The sequence below is a fragment of the Bombina bombina genome, chromosome 8, assembly GCF_027579735.1.
Source record: "Bombina bombina isolate aBomBom1 chromosome 8, aBomBom1.pri, whole genome shotgun sequence".
Lineage (NCBI taxonomy): Eukaryota > Metazoa > Chordata > Amphibia > Anura > Bombinatoridae > Bombina > Bombina bombina.
Window position 1 is genome coordinate 153282536 of NC_069506.1, and position 22899 is coordinate 153305434.

General features: G+C 38.8%; 1 protein-coding gene across 1 annotated transcript in view; it reads right to left on the reverse strand.

Annotated features, from left to right (window-relative positions):
• Positions 1-1909: 1909 nt before the first annotated feature.
• SPHK2 (sphingosine kinase 2) overlaps positions 1910-22899 on the reverse strand; it is a 58709-nt gene continuing 37719 nt past the window's right edge. The window contains exons 4-5 of the mRNA XM_053690649.1: positions 5657-5772; positions 1910-3159 (exon numbers count right to left, since the gene is read on the reverse strand). Of these exons, the coding sequence (XP_053546624.1) occupies positions 2154-3159; positions 5657-5772 (1122 nt within the window). The 3' untranslated portion in view covers positions 1910-2153. The remainder of the gene's footprint in view (positions 3160-5656; positions 5773-22899) is intronic.

A 22899-nucleotide genomic window follows, 5' to 3' on the forward strand; every position in this document is an offset into this window, starting at 1 on the left:
TTTTAAGCAAACCTTCTAATTTTTTATCCATAGGATCTTTGAAAGCACAACTATCTTCTATGGGTATAGTGGTGCGTTTGTTTAAAGTAGAAACCGCTCCCTCGACCTTGGGGACAGTCTGCCATAAGTCCTTTCTAGGGTCGACCATAGGAAACAATTTTTTAAATATGGGGGGAGGGACGAAAGGTATACCGGGCCTTTCCCATTCTTTATTTACAATGTCCGCCACCCGCTTGGGTATAGGAAAAGCTTCTGGGAGCCCCGGGACCTCTAGGAACTTGTCCATTTTACATAGTTTCTCTGGGATGATCAAATTCTCACAATCATCCAGAGTGGATAATACCTCCTTAAGCAGAGCGCGGAGATGTTCCAACTTAAATTTAAATGTAATCACATCGGGTTCAGCTTGTTGAGAAATTTTCCCTGAATCTGAAATTTCTCCCTCAGACAAAACCTCCCTGGCCCCCTCAGACTGGTGTAGGGGCATTTCAGAACCATTATCATCAGCGTCCTCATGCTCTTCAGTATCTAAAACAGAGCAGTCGCGCTAAAGCTGATAAGTGGGCATTTTGGCTAAAATGTTTTTGATAGAATTATCCATTACAGCCGTTAATTGTTGCATAGTAAGGAGTATTGGCGCGCTAGATGTACTAGGGGCCTCCTGAGTGGGCAAGACTCGTGTAGACGAAGGAGGGAATGATGCAGTACCATGCTTACTCCCCTCACTTGAGGAATCATCTTGGGCATCATTTTCAGTGTCACATAAATCACATTTATTTAAATGAGAAGGAACCTTGGCTTCCCCACATTCAGAACACAGTCTATCTGGTAGTTCAGACATGTTAAACAGGCATAAACTTGATAACAAAGTACAAAAAACGTTTTAAAATAAAACCGTTACTGTCACTTTAAATTTTAAACTGAACACACTTTATTACTGCAATTGCGAAAAAGTATGAAGGAATTGTTCAAAATTCACCAAAATTTCACCACAGTGTCTTAAAGCCTTAAAAGTATTGCACACCAAATTTGGAAGCTTTAACCCTTAAAATAACGGAACCGGAGCCGTTTTTAACTTTAACCCCTTTACAGTCCCTGGTATCTGCTTTGCTGAGACCCAACCAAGCCCAAAGGGGAATACGATACCAAATGACGCCTTCAGAAAGTCTTTTCTATGTATCAGAGCTCCTCACACATGCGACTGCATGTCATGCTTCTCAAAAACAAGTGCGCAATACCGGCGCGAAAATGAGGCTCTGCCTATGATTAGGGAAAGCCCCTAGAGAATAAGGTGTCTAAAACAGTGCCTGCCGATATTATTTAACAAAAATACCCAGATTAAATGATTCCTCAAGGCTAAATATGTGTAATATATGAATCGATTTAGCCCAGAAAATGTCTACAGTCTTAATAAGCCCTTGTGAAGCCCTTATTTACTGTCTGAATAAAAATGGCTTACCGGGTCCCATAGGGAAAATGACAGCTTCCAGCATTACATCGTCTTGTTAGAATGTGTCATACCTCAAGCAGCAAAAGACTGCTCACTGTTCCCCCAACTGAAGTTAATTCCTCTCAACAGTCCTGTGTGGAACAGCCATGGATTTTAGTAACGGTTGCTAAAATCATTTTCCTCATACAAACAGAAATCTTCATCTCTTTTCTGTTTCAGAGTAAATAGTACATACCAGCACTATTTTAAAATAACAAACTCTTGATTGAATAATAAAAACTACAGTTAAACACTAAAAAACTCTAAGCCATCTCCGTGGAGATGTTGCCTGTACAACGGCAAAGAGAATGACTGGGGTAGGCGGAGCCTAGGAGGGATCATGTGACCAGCTTTGCTGGGCTCTTTGCCATTTCCTGTTGGGGAAGAGAATATCCCACAAGTAAGGATGACGCCGTGGACCGGACACACCTATGTTGGAGAAATTAGTATTTAAAATTTTTTTTTAAATTAAAGAACAAAAATAAAACTATAAACGTAGGCAACTTGTATTGTTAGCTAGGCACATGCCACAATTTCAAACCGCTTCAGTTTTGCCCTTCGACACAAACCAAAGCATTGATATAATATTAACATTTAGTTCAAACTACAATAAACCACAAGATAAATTTGTATTGCACAATAGAGCCTGGCACTGAACAAATCATTAAAAAGTAGTTAAACGGACTCTCTGAGACCCTGTGATGAGGTTGCTAAGTCCAGGATGTATCTGAGCCTGAATCGGACCATATTCTACACGCTCCCCATCAACAGTAAGAACTCCTTTCCTTGTAAGTGGTTCCAAACGGAAAGCTTGAACAGGCACATGGACAAGGTGTGGACATGCCATCTCAAAATGTGTTCCCTTTTCCATAGCCAGGAAGAGACGAACAAGGGCAGCTCTAGAAATCCCTGCTTTCACAAAGAAGAGGTGGATCAAACCATCGTCAAAGTAGGAAAATGGTGCAGTGAATAAGTCTGCTCCCAAATGGCTCTGATAAATAGCCAAAACAAGAATGAAATCATCTTCCACAGTTATCCAGCTCTTAGGTAACGGTTGCTCTAGTGGAGGAACAAGATCATCCTTTGGTCCGTTTACACTGTGAGGTGTATGATATTTTTTGTCATTGGATAATGTTTTTTCCTTTTGTGGATGGTCAGGCAGTGCGTCAAATGAGAAGCTAGTGGAGTGCAAGGCTGTTGGAGAACCTGGAGATGGAGTCTCAAAACTAGGTAACTCATTGGTATCAAATGCAGCAGAGGAACGCTTAAACATAATATTGCGCTCTTCACAAAGTCCCATGTCTGAAATTGTGCGGTGTAAAGGAGCATGATGAAAAGAAGAAAGGCTCCCATTGGGAGAAAGTGTGATACTTCTGCAGATGGGGCGGTGAGCATCTAGCACAGGTAAGTAGGAAAGACGGCCTCGATAAGTACGTAGTGATGCCACCCTTACCATAGTTCCAACAGTAAAACGAGCTGAGCCCATGTGTCGATACTTTTCACTTTCTATGTCCACATCAGAAATAAAGCCCCAGGCAACACTAAGAAAGGAAAATGAACGGTTTCCAGAGCAGGTAGTCACAGATACAAGGTCCATAGGCATAAGTGTACCACGACATAGGAGCAATATACAGTTTAGTAGCAGCTCTGTTCCCATTGCCTGTTCAAACCTGTAAGAAATAGATGTAATAATCAAAAACTGTCCAAATATTTTTTTAAAATAATAAAATTCATTCATGCATTGTGCTAAAGTTTTTTCACTATTGCAAGATTAATTTAAACTACACAAACAATTATACAATTTAAGTGACAAGGGTGGTTTGAGACACAGAAAAGCGAGAGTAGAATAGAGAGACTTACATGCTGAATTTATATAAAAATAGTTTCTATAGAATTTCCACAATTGTAAGTAGCCTCTGAGAACTATTGGAGACCCTGATTTGTGTGCCTTCAGGATGAACTTGTACTTGGAAGCAAGCAGTTATCTGGAAATTATTGCAGACACTGTATACTCATTACTTGGTTACTGATAGATGCATATGTATTGTTTCATTGTTTTCTTTTAGACTTATGGTTACGTTGTAATACTGATCAAAGTGTATGTCTATGCATTTGTTTTCTGTATAGACTTAATGTTTTATATTTTTCTTATACCCTTATAAAATATTAAAAAGAAAGGGTGGGGGGGGGGGCTTCGATCAGGTCAGAAAATTATAACATATGGAGAAAATTACATTTTTTTTTCCTTAAACCCTTCACTACCGGGACTTTCAGTGAAGAACTTGCCCAAAATACCAGAGAATTTTTAGCATTTTTGCTATCACTCCATTTAAACAGAAATAGAGACAACCCAAGGTATTGACCTAGGTATATTTCATGCCACCAATTCCCAGCTAAATGTGACAATATAAAAAAAAATAAAAATTTTTTTTTTAACTCTTTCACAAACTTTGAGTTTTTAACCAACATTGTTTACATGCCACTTGTGCAATCATGGCACAAATGATTGTAAAAGCTTCTTTGGGAACCCCTTTGTGTCTCCCATCTGACACTTCCCACCCCCTAATCCCTCCCTCACCCTCAATAATGGTCACCACCATCTTAGGTATAGGACAGTTCCTATTTTCTGCAGTGTGGGACCCCCCCCCCCCTCCTAGATTTAGCTTTCAACTAAGAATACCAAAAGAACAAAGCAAAATTGGTGATAGAAGTAAATTTGAAAATTGTTTAAAATGACATGCCCTATCTGAATAATGAAAGTTTGTTTTGGACTAGACTGTCCCTTTAAGTAAACTAAAAATATCACCAGAATGCAAGGATAACCATGTGACTTTCTTGCAAAAGATGCTCAAGAGAATTAGTCCATCCTCAATATAAGATTAAAGATTATATGCAAAGCCATTCCCATCAGCGAGTCACAACAGGGTGTGGTACATTCTAGAAGAATGCATTACATCAGGAGTCATCAACTGTGGCCCTCCAGAGGTTTTGGAACTACATTACCCATGATGCTGGTCAAGCATCATGGGAAATGTAGTTCCAAAACCTCTGGAGAGCAACATTACATAGTCTGTCATTCTGATAGGTTTGCTTTTAATTCATAAGTTGCCTTTTCTGCTGACTAAAAAGAGCATCACAATCATTCTTAAGTCTTAAACATTATATATCAGAGAAAACACTAGCACAGAGAATGCAACCAATGATAAACTTGTCCTGAAGGTTAAATACAATGAAACCTCGCAAAATAATGAAAGTCCCACAAAAGCATAGAAGTTAGATCTCTAGGTAGGATGTGAGCCAAGCCCTGGAAAATTAGATGGCTAAAGGATTTTAAAGGGACAGTCTACACCTTAGTTATCTTAAAGTATTACCTTAGATTAAGCTGTAAATAGCCTCTCGCACCCCTTCTTATATCAAGCAGCAGGAGCAGAAAAAAAATATTTAAAAATGAATATCATTTCTGGCCACTTTAAATTGGCTGCCAAGCTCCACCTATTGATGACATCACGGTCTGGGCTGCATTGAAGGCTCACTAGTTACAAAAGACTCAGTAGTTGGATTCTACAGACTGTCAATGCTATTCAGCAGAATGCCTAGATGCAACCCAGATTGTGATGTTATTAGTGGGCAGAGCTTGACAGCCATTTCAACGTGGCCAGAAACAATATTTATTTTAAAATAATTGTTTTACTGTTCCTGCTACATGATATAGAAAGGGGTGCAGGGGGCTATTTTCATCTTAATCTAAGGTAAGACTTTAAAAAAAGACTAAGGAGTAGTTTGCTGAAACTTCAAGCTTCAGTGTACAACTAGAGAATAGGCATTAAAACTATACAGAAAATTAGGAACGGCAATAAAATGACAGGTCTGCATATGACTGGCAGAGAATTTAGGTTTTATTGTGCAAAAGGAAAGGGTATCCCAAACTTTATAGTAAGCTGTACTATACAAAACTATGATCTGAAGTTTAAGGGCAACATTTAAAGAGGTAATCTGGGAATTAAGAAACAGCAATGAACTCAATTTGCACAGGGATTGCTTTTCTATTGGTTGATAATTGAGTTATTTAACTTCTAAAACTCTAATACCTGCATTTAAAACCATACTGTACTTGAAGGATATTAATATTTATCAATATGTACATATACAGAAGGCTTTTTTCCTCACCCTGCATTATAGTTGACAGCTCCAGCCAAAGCATTTCCTGAGCCACAAGGGAGAATTCCAACTGGCATCTTTATTGCATCTTCCCAGTCAGGGCGTTCCATCAAACCGTTAATAACCTACATTTAGATTAAACATACATAAAACTCAGTTATAGGATATATGGAATTTACTAAAAAAGTATTTAAAAAAAAAAAAAAAAAAAAAAAAAAAAAAAAAAAAGAATGCATAAGTCAAATTTTAACTTTTATGAGTCAGCTAGAGCGTGCAATTTTAAACAACTTTCCAATATACTTCCATTAACAAAATGTGCACAGTTTTTTTATATTTACACTTTTTGAGTCACCAGCTCCTACTGAGCATGTGCAAGAATTCACAGAATGTACTATATGCATTTGTGATTGGCTGATGGCTGTCACATGATGCAGTGGGAGTGGAAATAGACAAACTTTTCAGAAAAAAATAATAATCTACTACTCATTTGAAGTTTAGATACAAATCTACTGTATTTACTGGTCCTTTAAATGTGTTGTAATCTAAAATTCAGAAGGCAGATCCATAAAGGAATAGGGACTAAAAAAAAAATTAAAAAAAAGTCAGAATACTTTTTTTTTTCTTTACAAAAACAGTGGTTGAAAACAATGGTTTATGAATTAAGACTTTTTATCCAGATATTTAGAATAAAATTTCAATTTTACAGAAAAAAGGACAAAACAGTATCTAATTAAATCTTTATAATATTTAAAAATAGTTACCATCTCTTTATCGCAATATAATAATATAAAGCAGGATTAAAGTTGACCAAGGTTGTACAGAACCTGCAAAGAGCTGTTACTCAATTTCAGCTGAACTGGCCAAGTTTGGTTCCTGCTTAACATTTTGCTCTTGGCAATATTTATCCACCAGTATTTTTTTCAGGGTTTTTTTTTTTAATTTTTTTATTAACCTTTAAAACAGCTCTTAGAAATCAAAGTCTATTAATATCATAAGAGACAAATAAAACACCAAGTTTAACAAAAAAAAATAAAATAAAAAAAAAATGTATCTATACAGAAAGTTATTAGAATGTACGTTCCATCCTCATGTTGGCATTCGACCAAGTACTTTTGGAATATGTTTATAGCCTTGGAAAGTAGATTAAAAACCTCTATAACTACGATGAACTTATTAGATTTTTAATATAAAAGGGTCTAGCTAAAAGTGCAAAAATGCACCAAGGTAGACTGAAATAAAGCGGCGTCTACAAAACACTAACTATATAGTTATAGGCAGACAGGTTACCAAATATGATACAATCCAAATGCAAGGAGGCTAAAAAAATGCAGTATCAGATAAAAAAGACTAAGATAATTACATATATTCCGCATATAATATACAAAAAATAAAATGTAATATAGCTGCAAGCAGCAATAGAGGTGGCCAAGCGCATCGCCTTTGCAATGGCATACAAGCAGCTAAGTCACAATATAAAGCTTTAACACAAGTTTTTACAGTTCTAACACATGCAGTTGGGGAAAAAATACTTTTTTGAAATTTTTGGGTTTTTCAAGATGGCTGCTACAGCATATGACTAATACTTTCAATACGAATAGATGTAACTCTAGGTCACAATATATGGTTATACAGCAAATTTCACAGCTTTAACATAAGCGGTTGCAAAGAAAATACATTTTCGAAATTTTCACGTAAACCAATAAGGCTGCCACAGCGTGTGACCAATTCCTTCAACATGAACACCTGTGACTCTAGGTCAAAATATAAGGTTATATAGCAAGTTTCACAGTTCTAACATAAGTGGTTGCAGAGAAAATAATTTTGTGAAATTTTCGCATTAAAACAAAATGGCTGACAGATCATGTGATATACAGCCTTCATATTACGCATAATAGTGCTCACCATAAATGTCAATAAACATGGCAAAAATAAAACATTTTTGTAAAACAATTTTTGTTTTATTATTGGTTAAAAAATATCGTTAAGCGTTTTTGAACAATTCAAAATGGTTGCCAAACCACATGACCTAGCAACTTCTCTTGAACAAATCAGAATGTTAGTCATAAGATAACTCTATAAACAAAATTTCAAGTCTGTTCTATAAGTGGTTTTGGAGAAGAAGATTTTTGTAGTTTTTAAAAACAGCGCATACGAAACAAAATGGCCGCCAAGCAATGCAATGTATGGCTTTCAAATTGCACATACTAATGCTCACTATAGACCTCTACAATTTGCAGAAGTTTCATGAAAATGTGCAAATGTTTTACTTCATGTAGGCAACTGCGCAGTGCGACTGCAACATTGCCTTTAGGGGTCATGACTATGTGTAATCATGTGTCTATACACTGTAATATAGTTAAATAGTGTAAACATAAAGTGCAAATTTACACAATTTAACAGCGATTAAAAGGCGAATGGCTCATAGCGGCCATGTTGATTATGTAAAATCCACAGTTTGAACAATCTTGGTATATGACTTTGCAAAGAGCACATGTGCAAAATTGCGCTACATTGCACTTAGCGGTTTTAGAGAAGATGTTTAAAGATTTTCGCACTTTTCAAAATGGCAGCTAGATCATGTGACTAAATAACTTCTCTTGAACAAACTTTATTATAGGTCAGTACAGCAATGCACATAGCAAGTTTCACAACTGTAACGTAAGCGGTTCCCGGGAAGAAGATTTTCAAGCGTTTGTCGAAATTTGTCGCAAAAAGCAATATGGCTGCTAGATCACATGACCTATGAGATTTAGGTTGCATAGGATTATGCACAGCATAGATCTCTAGCACTGTGCCAAGTTTCATGGAGTTTTTGAGTTATGCTGTTATTATAAGCATTTGAAAAAAACGGTGGAAAAATAATGATAATAATAATAATCTGAGCAAAAACAATAGGTGTCCAGCACTATAGTGCTTGGCCACCTAAAAATACACATTTACTCCTGAAAAATAAAAGCATATGAATAATACATATAAATGGAACAGATACTCCTATATCATAGGTGATCACAATGATTTAAACAATCAAACAATTCATAAATCAATTCATATGCATGAAAAAAAGTCAATAATGTTTATGATGTTTAAAAATAGGTCCAAAAGATTTCACCATAAAGTTGAATGAGTAGATTCAAAGATGTTCCTAGTTATGTGTGTAGTCCGGTCTATTGCCAGGTTCCAAACTGCTTTTCCTTCACGCAGTCTTTGGTAATAGGACCAAACAACGGATCGTCTCAGTGGACACAAGTAGCGGTAAAGTGTTGCTTTTTCTTATGCCTATAGGGCAAAGCTACGGAACTCGCCCTGGGACACTTGCAGAGACAAACAGTAACGCGTTTCGGCTTTGATGCCTTTTTAAAACTCCGTTGTTTGATCCTATTACCAAAGACTGCGTGAAGGAAAAGCGATTTGGAACCTGGCAATAGACCGGACTACACACATAACTAGGAACAACTTTGAATCTACTCATTGAACTTTATGGTGAAATCTTTTGGACCTATTTTTAAACATCATAAAAATGATGGACTTTTTTTTCATACATATGAATTGTTTTATGAATTGTTTTATTGTTTAATACATTGTGATCACCTATGATATAGGAGTATCTGTTCTATTTATATGCTTTTATTTTTCAAGATTAAATGTGGTTTTTAAATTTTATTTTTAATTTTTTGCATATTATATGCGTAATATATGTAATTATCTTAGTCTTTTTATCTGATACTGCATTTTTTTAGCCTCCTTGCATTTGGATTGTATCATATTTAGTAACTTGTCAGCCTATAACTATATATTCAGTCTTTTGTAGACGCCGCTTTATTTCAGTCTACCTTGGTGCATTTTTGCACTTTTAGCTAGACACTTTTATAGATCTGTACTTCCTTTTGGGAGTCATTTGAGGGGATCTCCCTGATATTGTGGCATTGTATAGTTTTAAACGTAGCGCCTTACTCACCCTAATATTTGTTTTCTTATTAGATTTTACAAAGATGGAAAAAAATACTCTCTCTACAGAGACATAATTTGCTTAATTCTTATATAAAAAGGGAAACACAATTTATGCTTACCTGATAAATGTATTTATTTCCGGATATGGTGAGTCCATGGAATCATCAATTACTGTTGGGAATATCACTCCTGGCCAGCAGGAGGAGGCAAAGAGCACCACAGCAAAGCTGCTAAATGTCAATTCCCTTCCCACAATCCCCAGTCATTCGATTGAAGGAAAATGGAGAAAAAGGAAATAACACGAGGTGTAGAGGTGCCTGAGGTTAAAGTTAAAAATAACCGTCTTAAAATAAAGGGCGGGCCGTGGACTCACCATATCCGGAAATACATACATTTATTGGGTAAGCATACAATTTGTTTTCTTTCCTAAGATACAGTGAGTCCACGGAATCATCAATTACTGTTGGGAACCAGTACACAAGCTAGAGGACACAGATGATTATGGAGGGACAAGACAGGTAACCTAAACAGAAGGCACCACTGCTTGAAGAACCTTTCTCCCAGAAGAACCTCAGCCAAGGTAAAATAATCCAATTTTTTTTAAAATTTTGACAGGGAGTGCAGAGAATACCAAGTTGCAGCCTTGCAAATCCGTTCCACAGAAGCTTTATTTTTGAAAGCCCAAGAAAAAACAGAATTTATGTTTACCTGATAAATTTCTTTCTCCAACGGTGTGTCCGGTCCACGGCGTCATCCTTACTTGTGGGATATTCTCTTCCCCAACAGGAAATGGCAAAGAGCCCAGCAAAGCTGGTCACATGATCCCTCCTAGGCTCCGCCTACCCCAGTCATTCGACCGACGTTAAGGAGGAATATTTGCATAGGAGAAACCATATGGTACCGTGGTGACTGTAGTTAAAGAAAATAAAATATCAGACCTGATTAAAAAAACCAGGGCGGGCCGTGGACCGGACACACCGTTGGAGAAAGAAATTTATCAGGTAAACATAAATTCTGTTTTCTCCAACATAGGTGTGTCCGGTCCACGGCGTCATCCTTACTTGTGGGAACCAATACCAAAGCTTTAGGACACGGATGAAGGGAGGGAGCAAATCAGGTCACCTAAATGGAAGGCACCACGGCTTGCAAAACCTTTCTCCCAAAAATAGCCTCAGAAGAAGCAAAAGTATCAAACTTGTAAAATTTGGTAAAAGTGTGCAGTGAAGACCAAGTCGCTGCCCTACATATCTGATCAACAGAAGCCTCGTTCTTGAAGGCCCATGTGGAAGCCACAGCCCTAGTGGAATGAGCTGTGATTCTTTCGGGAGGCTGCCGTCCGGCAGTCTCGTAAGCCAATCTGATGATGCTTTTAATCCAAAAAGAGAGAGAGGTAGAAGTTGCTTTTTGACCTCTCCTTTTACCTGAATAAACAACAAACAAGGAAGATGTTTGTCTAAAATCCTTTGTAGCATCTAAATAGAATTTTAGAGCGCGAACAACATCCAAATTGTGCAACAAACGTTCCTTCTTTGAAACTGGTTTTGGACACAGAGAAGGTACGATAATCTCCTGGTTAATGTTTTTGTTAGAAACAATTGCGAAAAAACATGAAGGAATTGTTCAAAATTCACCAAATTTTCACCACAGCGTCTTAAAGCCTTGAAAATATTGCACACCAATTTTGGAAGCTTTAACCCTTAAAATAACGGAACCGGAGCCGTTTTAAGCTTTAAACCCCTTTACAGTCCCTGGTATCTGCTTTGCTGAGACCCAACCAAACCCAAAGGGGAATACGATACCAAATGACGCCTTCAGAAGTCTTTTATAAGTATCAGAGCTCCTCTCACATGCGACTGCATGCCATGCCTCTCAAAAACAAGTGCGCAACACCGGCGCGAAAATGAGACTCTGCCTATGCTTGGGGAAAGCCCCTAAAGAATAAGGTGTCTAAAACAGTGCCTGCCGATATTATTATATCAAAATACCCAGATAAAATGATTCCTCAAGGCTAAATATGTGTTAATTCAATCGATTTAGCCCAGAAAAAGTCTACAGTTTAAATAAGCCCTTGTGAAGCCCTTATTTACAATCGTAATAAACATGGCTTACCGGATCCCATAGGGAAAATGACAGCTTCCAGCATTACATCGTCTTGTTAGAATGTGTCATACCTCAAGCAGCAAGAGACTGCAAACTGTTCCCCCAACTGAAGTTAATTGCTCTCAACAGTCCTGTGTGGAACAGCCATGGATTTTAGTTACGGTTGCTAAAATCATTTTCCTCATACAAACAGAATTCTTCATCTCTTTTCTGTTTCTGAGTAAATAGTACGTACCAGCACTATTTGAAAATAACAAACTCTTGATTGAATAATGAAAAACTACAGTTAAACACTAAAAAACTCTAAGCCATCTCCGTGGAGATGTTGCCTGTACAACGGCAAAGAGAATGACTGGGGTAGGCGGAGCCTAGGAGGGATCATGTGACCAGCTTTGCTGGGCTCTTTGCCATTTCCTGTTGGGGAAGAGAATATCCCACAAGTAAGGATGACGCCGTGGACCGGACACACCTATGTTGGAGAAAGAGACAGCCCTAGTGGAATGAGCTGTAATTTTCTCAGGAGACTGCTGCCCAGCATTCTCATAAGCAAAACCAATTAATCTTCTCAACCAGAGAGAAAGAGAAGTAGCAGAAGCTTTCGGACCCTTACGTTTCCCAGAGAAACAAACAAACAGGGCAGAAGACTCCTGAAAATCCTTAGCCGCCAGTAAATAACATTTTTAAAGCATGCACAACCTCCAAGTTGTGCAACAAACGTTCTTCAGAAAAGAAGAACTATGACAAAGAGAAGGAACAACAATTTCCTGATTACAATTTCTGTCCAAAACCACTTTAGGAAGGAACTTAACTTAGTACGAAGAACCGCCTTATCGGCAAGAAAGATAAGGCAAATCCCACTGCAAAGCTGAGAGTTCCAACACTCTCCGAGTAGAAGAGATAAGAAGAAACAAAACCAGACGCTTATGCAGCAAGAAAAGAGAATACAGAAATCTGACCCTTCAGAGAACTGACTGACAAACCCTTCTCCAGACTTTCCAGTAGAAAGGGCAAAGTCCTAACCCTACTCCTAGAGTAGGCTACGGATTTACACCATAAGGACATTTACGCCATATCTTATGGTAAAGTTTCAAGTAACAGGCCAGAAACATGGTCTCAATGACCAACACAGAAAACACACGCTTAAACCGAACTAAGCGTCCAATCTCCAAGCAGTCAGCTTCTGAGAAATTATATTTGGGTGAAGGAAATAACCCTGAATTAGAAGATCCTTCCTCAGAGGCAATCTCCAAGGTGGGAAAGACTATATCTCCACTAGGTCTGAATACCCGATCCTGCGAGGCCACGCAGGAGCTATCAGAATTACTGATGCTCTCTCCTGTTTGACATGAGCAATGACTCATGGATGGAGAGTCCTACTCCCCTGATGAAATATCTGTCTGTTCAGAAATCCGATTCCCAGTTGTCCACCCCTAGAAAGTGGACGACAAACAGCAATCGGGAGCTTCCGCCCACAGACAATCCAAGTCACCTCCTACATGACTAAGGAACGCTGAGTTCCTCTGGATTAAATAATGTCCATGTACCGCATAGGTTAACTGGATTCTGGAGTGGTGGGATACAAATCCACACCTCCAAGGAGGCTGGAGGTTTAATCCAGTGCCTTAGACCGCACGGCCACTGATGTAAGACACTGAGGCGACCTTGTCCGACTGGAACCAAGCTAAGGATGACTGAGGACAAGCCCTCAGAACATTGCAAATCTCTTTCAACTCTAAGATATTAAAGAGGAAAGCAGACACTTCCATGCCTTAAGTCCCATACTGCTTCCCGGCCAAGCAGGCTGGAGTCCGTGGTCACATCACCCAGGAAAATCTCCAAAGCACATGCCCCGAGACAGCTATTGCTGAAAAACCACCATGGGAGAAAGTCTCTTGATGATTGATCTAGATCTATCCCCTAAAACAGATCCGAATGATCTCTATCATATAGAAAATAGCAAAAAGGGAATGATGCCCATGGAAACCATTAGACCAATTCCTGGAAAATCAACAGCAGCTAGATTCAAAGTCTCAACCCTCTCGTTTCAAGATGGTTAAGCTATCAACCGGACCATTAGAGCTTGCTGTTAAAACGGACATTAGACAGCAGAGAGAGGAAAAGGAATAAATCCTTGATTAGCTGACCTCTGATAATATTTTATCTATCTAGAAGAAGATACTAAGTTCCCCTCAAAAAAATCACCCTTGTAGATGGAACAAGGGAACTCTGCTCCAGATTAATTTCCCATCCATGGGAAAGTAGATTGGACAAGATCTCCCGAAAGAGAGTTTGCTCGAAGGATGACACCTGAACCATATATTGTCCAGAAAAGCCCCCTGCAATACCCCAATACCTAAAAGGCTTTTTTAGGAAGATGAAACTCAGAGACTTGAGAAGATCCTGATCATGGGAACAATAAATACACGCCCTTCAGGTCTATGTTCGATATGAACAGGCCCACTTGCAGCAAAGGAGAATTGATACTACTTTGAAAGGCAAAACCTGAGAAACTTGAGGTAAATACCTAAATCCCGTTCCCAGACTGGGACTATCACTCCTAGAAAAGGTCCTGAACCCATTTCAAGGAATGCTTCTCATCATACCTGGATTGTAGATACTCTAGAAGTAGAAATTTACCCCTGGCAGCAACTGCAGAACTAGAAAGCCTAGGCTGTACCACTAAGCCGCAGGTAAGCTTCTCATCCGATTTCCAAGATTCAGCCACAAGCTCGACTGGCTAGCACAGCAAGTCTAATAAGACAAAGCATTGCTCTAAATGAACAATTAAACCTCCAGCTTCTTATCCATGGATCCGTAAAGGAGCAGCTACCCTCCATAGGGATCTTAGTTCTCTGAGCCATAGTAGAAAAGCTCCCTTCTACTTAATGCACCATGCATTTTAATGGAGTCAGAGACAGGAAAATCCTTTAAAAGAACGGGAGCCAGGTATCCCTAGCTTCTCCTATTCATGTAAAATCATCCAAGGCACGTCTAGAAAACACCTCCTCATAGGAAGGAACGTCATAGAAATGATAAAGTTCACAAAAAAATTTCAAAGGTTGACAACGACAGGGTATCAATGTCTTCCAAGTAGCCAAAACCTCCTTTAAAAGTACATGAGGTGTGCAAGCATACATCTGAAGGAGACCACTTCAGCATCAGATGAAGGAATTATACTGTCCGAATCTGAGATTTTACCCGCAGAATCTACTGACGAATCCTCCTCATCACACTTAGGAGAGAGAGCGACCTGTGTAGCAGAATGAGGAACAGAAACCTTACCATTTGAATTTTAATATACTCTTGCGTTTTCCCTCTAGGTAAGGTAAAAACAGATAAAGCCACAGATACCGCAGAGGATACCTGAGCTGCAAAATCTGTAGGCAAATACACTCCTTCAGGCGATAGAGAAGAACCGCAGGGCACCGCATGTGACGCCATTGAGGCTTGGGACGATTAAGGAGAAAGCTGGGACATTGCCTAGACAGCATCTACCTGAGAGACATTGGGTTCAGGACAAAAACCCTATCTCACCCTGAGAAATTTGTAGCTAAACAAGCAGCACATATTACATGTAGGCAAACATTTACGCTGTAACAAATAACAAAGAACAAGAGACAGAGATGTAAAGTAAATTAAAAGAAAAACCTTTAATAAAATATACAAATATGTATATATGTAACTATGTAAATATGCTGTGTACTTGCACTCTATAAAGTACTGGAAAGGCTTCCGAGAACGATACTAGCGCTAAGCTAGAAAAACCAGACCACTTTCAAACACCTCAGCTTAACTGAAGTACGACAATGCATATTAAAAAATATCTGTTTTTAAAAACTTTCACTCCGCTTCCCCAGCCTAACTCAGCCCTGGAAGCACAACCGATCTACCTGGGTAGTGATCGAGAATCAAATTAACAACATATCATTGGGGACGCCACTCAAACTAACTGACTTCTACCACAATTCTAAAGCAAAGTGGAGAAAAGGGTCACGTGACCCACCAAAGAAAACTGCATTGCATACAAGCGCGTCTCTAACAATGCAGCGTCTCTTCCCGCCCTAAAAATAATGCCGGACGGCCGAAAGAAGAAAGTAATGATCACAAGGATAATGGAGATTCAGTCTTTTCCCACATCGGTACATGCAACATCCCCTGAGCTGTTACAGCAAAGCAACACATCGAGCATTTAGACGCTGTACAGCCCAACTGTCCTAGAGGTCATAGCGGTCTCTATGTAAATACATTCTCAGCCCATAAAACACAATATGATAAGAAATTTACACAACCGTTTAAGTGTGGAAGTAAGCATCCAAACTGCATAAGTCATATAAAGCAGTTATGTGGACCATCTACACAAAGTGTGCTAAAAAAATACAGCTTGTTAGCAGAACCCACAATGAATAAAAAGGATTATACTTTAATACATAAAAAGTCATAACCCCTGTCTCCAGTCACATCTTAGTGCCTGCTCTCTGCCTGTCAATATCCTTACAAAGGATACATTTGTCCCATATAAGCTGCAGCTGAATCTTATAAAGTGCAGTCTCCTATCCCCAGACGACAAAGGCACTTACCAGCAGCCTGGACGTCCGGCAGGAGGACAGCTTACCAGGTATGAGAGGACGCCACTCCCCACATGGACCTGTAGGGGAAAAAAAAAAAAAAAAAAAAAAGAGAACAGAGTAAACCTACTCTGGTTTCTAAACTAGGGCAGTAAAAGGTTAGGAAAGCGCAGTAAGGGCCACCTTACAAATTATTAACTGCTTTAAAGCCACCACTGCCCTACTGAAGAGACTAATGTGGAGTACGGCTAGACCCAATCTTGAGAGGAAAGATCAGAGCAAACCTACTCTGGCTTTCAAAATAATAAAATCTTGATTGAAGTGAATAAATACAATCTTCTCCAGACACCAAAACTTCACCTCCTCCTTGAACCAAAGGCAAACTGGGGATTGTTGTAAGGGAAGTGACATTTAGCAGCTTTTCTGTGGTGCTCTTTGCCTCCTCCTGCTGGCCAGGAGTGATATTCCCAACAGTAATTGACGAATCTGTGGACTCACCGTATCTTAGGAAAGAAAGCTTTTTTTCTTCAAAGCCATAAACAAGCGTTCTTCACATTGCAGAGCATTATGTCCATCAACACCTTATAAAATGTAATTTTATATGCATTAACACATTTTGAAAATGATATATAAAATAAATTAGAACTTCTCTCCCATGTCATTATATAATGGAAAACAGAGTTTATGTTCTTGTGAGAAGAAATGGACAGATAATATGCATATAAGATAAGATACTGTAAGGAGTCGTGAGAATTAACTGCAACTATACACAGAAAAATTTGCCATAAATTTTAATATTTTTGGGAGGATCTAAATGTAGCTTAAAGTGGTTTTTAAGAAACACCAAATACAAATAATAAATTTAGAAACTGTTTAACCCCTTGAGTACTAATGACGGCTCAGAGCTGTCATTAGCACTCAACTACTTTTTTCCAATCTGGGGGCCCCCACCAGCTCCTACCCCGGCGATCGGGCCTGCATAGTGACAGGCATCGCCGGGGCTTCCCGTTACACGCGGTAACGTCACGCACAATAACGTGATAACGTCACCGCGCAACTTTATTTAAAATTGTCCATACAAAGTATAGGGAAAGGGGGCATGCTGCTTAGAAACCTGTATCTCAGGGATCTAAGCAGCTACAGACCCCCAAGACCTACCATTGGAAAGGTAATCGCCTAACTCTTCCAATGGTATACGTCTTGGGGATCTGGGGGGAAAAAAGTTAAATAAAAAGTTTTTTTAAAATAGTAAAAAACAGAAAAATATAGAATTCAGCTTAGCACTCACAGGGTTAAAGGAACATTAAACACAAATTATAAAGTGTATGATAATGTACCTCCATATCAGAGAACAATATTACAATGAATAATGCAGCTTTGTTTTGTCAAACGAGCATATATTTTTAAGTTTTTTTCTTTTAACTGATTTCCCTGCCACCCAGAAAAAAGAACCCTTGTAAACCAATCACAAACTAATACACAGATATAGTATGAACTCTGTTTGTACATGTGAGGTTAAAAAAGGACATGAAACCAAAAATCGTTTTCTCTCATTATTCTAATAGGACATCCAATTTTAAAGAACTTTCAAATGTATTTCTATGATCAATTTTTCTTCATTCTCTTGGTATCCTTTACTGAAGAAGCAGCAATGCACTACTGGGAGCTAGCTGAACACATTGTTAAGCCAATGATAAGAGGTATATATGTGCAGCCACCAATAAGCTGCTAGCTCCTGAGCCTATCTAGATATGCTTTTCAACAAAGGATACAGAAAAAGGAGCAAATTAGATAGTAAAATAAAGTTGTTTAAATTGTATATTTTGTTTCATATCAAAACTAGCTTTGCGGTCATTAAAAAAAAAAAAAAAACTACAATTTTGTAATGCATACCAAATATAAATACAGTATTGAAGAAGCTCACAGGTGCTAATTACTTAATTGTATTAAAATGACAGTAAAACCCTTGGCAAGATATTTCTGTTGTCTAGCTATAGAATAACTTTTTAAAACTGTAATGGTTTTTCAACAGCTAAACGCCACCCACCGTTTGACTTATTTGGAAAAGCTGATATGGGCTTTAGTCTGCAGCTGACAAGGGTAGCAACTGTCAAACTTAGAATAAAATGCATTGGTTTGCACTAGTTATCTGTTAAAGCCAAATCAAGGAAACATGTGTAGCAGGGTTAGCCTTGAGAATTTAGCAGGGTGCTTTTTTATCAGTTTGGAAAATATGAAAATCCTTTATTTTCAAAGAAAAATTGCATTAAAAGGGGGCAAAATAAAAAAAAAACTATGAAATTAACTAATACTGTGACTGTAAAAGTTTAAAAGTCAATATAACGGAGGATATTTGTCAGGAATAGGCATAACTATATTGTTTAGTAGGCTTAGTAAGGGTTAAACATGAATTTTATATGGTAAATGTAAATTTCTTGGATTTGGATATATTTAATTTGATCACTGGAGAGGTCAATCAATAAAGGGTCTTGTTACTGTGCACGTCATTTCCTCTTAATGCCTAGAAAATGCGAAACTCATTTCATGAGCGTTATATGCAATAAGCATGAACAATCATATGTTATGAGGCAAAAACTTTTGTTTGGATCAAAGACACAATAGGATTAATGATCTAAACATTAGCCCATAACACATAAGATGATCTTTTTAAAAAGGGACAGCAAAGTCAAAATTAAACTTTGCTGATTTCGATACAGCATGACATTTTAAACAACTTTTTAAATTTACTTCTATTATGAATTTTGCTTTGTTCTCTAGGTATGCTTTGTTAAACAGTAATAGTAGGTGAGCTCAGGAGCGTGCACATCTTTAGTCATGTGGCAGCAATACTCCTAAGATCCAACATTTCTATAAATATTATTGCAAACACTTCTGCCAGGTGGCTAAAGAAATGTGCACTCTCCTGATCTCAACTAGGAGTACTCTTTAACAAAAAGATACCAAGAAAATGAAACAAAATGTATAATAGAAGTACATTTTAAAGTTGTTTAAAATTGTCTGCTCTATCCAATCCATTAAAGTTTAATTTTGACTTTACTGTCCCTTTAATACATTAACAAATGCCAAATATATCATATATACAAATTAGGGAGTGATTAACACATTAAGCTTGTATTTCTTGAGAATGCATTCATTTAGAACAGTGTGCCACGGGTCACAGAATATCAAAAATTTAGGGGCAGATTACAAGTGGTGTGCTATTGTCTGCGAAAGTCACGATAGCAATTCCTTATAGAGCAAAATTATTTTCTGTTTAATTTGGAATATAATATAGATAGGGTTTTTTTAAAAATGGAAATGGTGGATTAAGAACCAGGATGTAGATGCAAAAACTGCTACTGGTAATTTAAAAAATTTAAACAATGCAATATATAATTCTTCATTTAGCCCCTTTGGTTAAATTTCACCCCCTTTCTATAACATAATTCATTTCAGCACTTTAAAACAAGTTCACATGACCTCATTGTTGATACTTCCCTGCTAGGCAATAGGAAAAACACAATTTATGCTTACCTGATAAATTTATTTCTCTTGTGGTGTATCCAGTCCACGGATCATCCATTAATTGTGGGATATTCTCATTCCCAACAGGAAGTTGCAAGAGGACACCCACAGCAGAGCTGTAATATAGATCCTCCCCTAACTGTCATAGCCAGTCATTCGACCGAAAACAAGCCGAGAAAGGAGGAACCATAGGGTGCAGTGGTTACTGTAGTTTAAAGGGACAGTCTACACCTATATTAACGTTAGCCCATACCTTAGATTGTGTCATAACTCACCCCTTCAACCCCAATGAGTCTGCTTCAAAATCAAAAGTTTGATTTCAATCGTTACAAATGGCCGACAAACTCCGCCCAATCCCTTCTCCTCCTACCTTGAACTCGTCTTCTCTTTGTAGCTCATACTCGTGCACATAGCAGCCACTGACGTAATTACCGTCTAAACACGCATGAGCACCTTTACGGAAGTGAGTAAACTGAAGTCCGTCTGCGCAGCTGGCAATTAACCAAACCTATGGTTGTGTGCAAATTGAAAATATGCTTTTGTTCCGGATTTTTTGTTCCTCTGCTGGTGCGCATGCGCGAAACAACGAAAGCGCAAGACCGATTTTTAATCAGTGATCAACTTTTGATTGGAGCGTTTTATTGGAGACAGTCTGTGATGTAGTTTATAGGTGGAGCTGGTCGGCCATTTGTAACGATTTAAATCAAACTTTTGATTTTGAATAACTCCGTTTTTGAAGCAGACTCGTTGGGGTAGAGGGGGTGAGTTATGACAATCGGAACACAATCTAAGGTATAGGCTAACATTAATATAGGTGTAGACTGTCCCTTTAAATTTAAAAATTACCTGCCTTAAAATGACAGGGCGGGTCGTGGACTGGATACACCACAAGAGAAATAAATTTATCAGGTAAGCATAAATTGTGTTTTCTCTTGTAAGGTGTATCCAGTCCACGGATCGTCCATTACTTGCGGGATACCAATACCAAAGCTAAAGTACACGGATGAAGGGAGGGACAAGGCAGGTACTTAAATGGAAGGAACCACTGCCTGTAAAACCTCTCTCCCAAATATAGCCTCCGAAGAAGCAAAAGTATCAAATTTGTAAAATTTTGAAAAATTATGAAGCGAAGACCAAGTCTCCGCCTTGCAAATCTGTTCAACAGAAGCCTCATTTTTAAAGGCCCAAGTGGAAGCCACAGCTCTAGTGGAATGAGCTGTAATCCTTTCAGGAGGCTGCTGTCCAGCAGTCTCATAGGCTAAGCGGATTATGCTTCTTAGCCAAAAAGAAAGAGAGGTTGCCGAAGCCTTTTGACTTCTCCTCTGTCCAGAGTAGACAACAAATAAAGCAGATGTTTGACGAAAATCTTTAGTAGCTTGTAAGTAAAACTTTAAAGCACGGACCACGTCCAGATTGTGTAATAGACGTTCCTTATTCGAAGAAGGATTAGGACACAAGGATGGAACAACAATCTCTTGATTGATATTCTTGTTAGATACCACCTTAGGTAAGAACCCAGGTTTGGTACGCAGGACTACCTTATCCATATGAAAAATCAGATAAAGGAGAATCACATTATAAGGCAGATAGCTCAGAGACTCTACAAGCCGAGGAAATAGCTACCAAAAAAAAAAAAAAAAAAGAACTTTCCAAGATAAAAGTTTGATATCTATGGAATGAAGAGGTTCAAACGGAACTATTTGAAGAACCTTAAGAACCAAATTTAAGCTCCATGGTGGAGCAACAGGTTTAAACACAGGCTTGATTCTAACTAAAGCCTGACAAAATGCCTGAACGTCTGGAACATCTGCCAGACGCTTGTGTAAAAGAATAGACAGAGCAGAAATCTGTCCCTTTAAGGAACTAGCTGACAATCCTTTTTCCAAACCTTCTTGGAGAAAAGATAATATCCTGGGAATCCTGACCTTACTCCATGAGTAACCCTTGGATTCACACCAATAAAGATATTTACGCCATATCTTATGTTAAATTTTCCTGGTGACAGGCTTTCGTGCCTGTATTAAGGTATCAATAACTGACTCGGAGAAGCCACGCTTTGATAAAATCAAGCGTTCAATCTCCAGGCAGTCAGCCTCAGAGAAATTAGATTTGGATGGTTGAAAGGACCCTGAAGTAGAAGGTCCTGTCTCAGAGGCAGAGACCATGGTGTAAAGGATGACATGTCCACTAGATCTGCATACCAGGTCCTGCATGGCCACGCAGGTGCTATCAGAATCACCGATGCTCTCTCCTGCTTGACCTTGGCAATCAGTCGAGGGAGCAGAGGAAACGGTGGAAACACATAAGCCAGGTTGAAAGACCAGGGCGCTGCTAGAGCATCTATCAGTGTCGCCTTGGGATCCCTGGACCTGGATCCGTAACACGGAAGCTTGGCGTTCTGGCGAGACGCCATGAGATCGAGTTCTGGTTTGCCCCAACGATGAATCAGTTGTGCAAAAACCTCCGGATGGAGTTCCCACTCTCCCGGATGAAAAGTCTGACGACTTAGAAAATCGGCCTCCCAGTTCTCTACACCTGGGATATGGATAGCTGATAGGTGGCAAGAGTGAATCTCTGCCCAGAGAATTCTTTTTGAAACTTCTAACATCGCTAGGGAACTTCTTGTTCCCCCTTGATGTAAGCTACAGTCGTGATGTTGTCCGACTGAAATCTGATCTACCTCAGAGTTGCTAACTGAGGCCAAGCCTGAAAAGCAATGAATATCGCTCTTAGTTCCAGAAAATTTATTGGAAGGAGAGACTCCTCCTGAGTCCACGATCCCTGAGCCTTCAGTGAATTCCAGACTGCACCCCAACCTAGAAGGCTGGCATCTGTTGTTACAATTGTCCAATCTGGCCTGTGAAAGGTCATACCTTTGGACAGGTGGACCCGAGATAGCCACCAGAGAAGAGAATCCCTGGTCTCTTGGTCCAGATTCAGTTGAGGGGACAAATCTGTGTAATCCCCGTTCCACTGACTGAGCAAGCATAGTTGCAGTGGTCTGAGATGTAAGCGTGCAAACGGCACTATGTCCATTGCCGCTACCATTAAGCGGATTACTTCCATACACTGAGCCACCGAAGGGCACGTAATGGAATGAAGAACCCGGCAGGA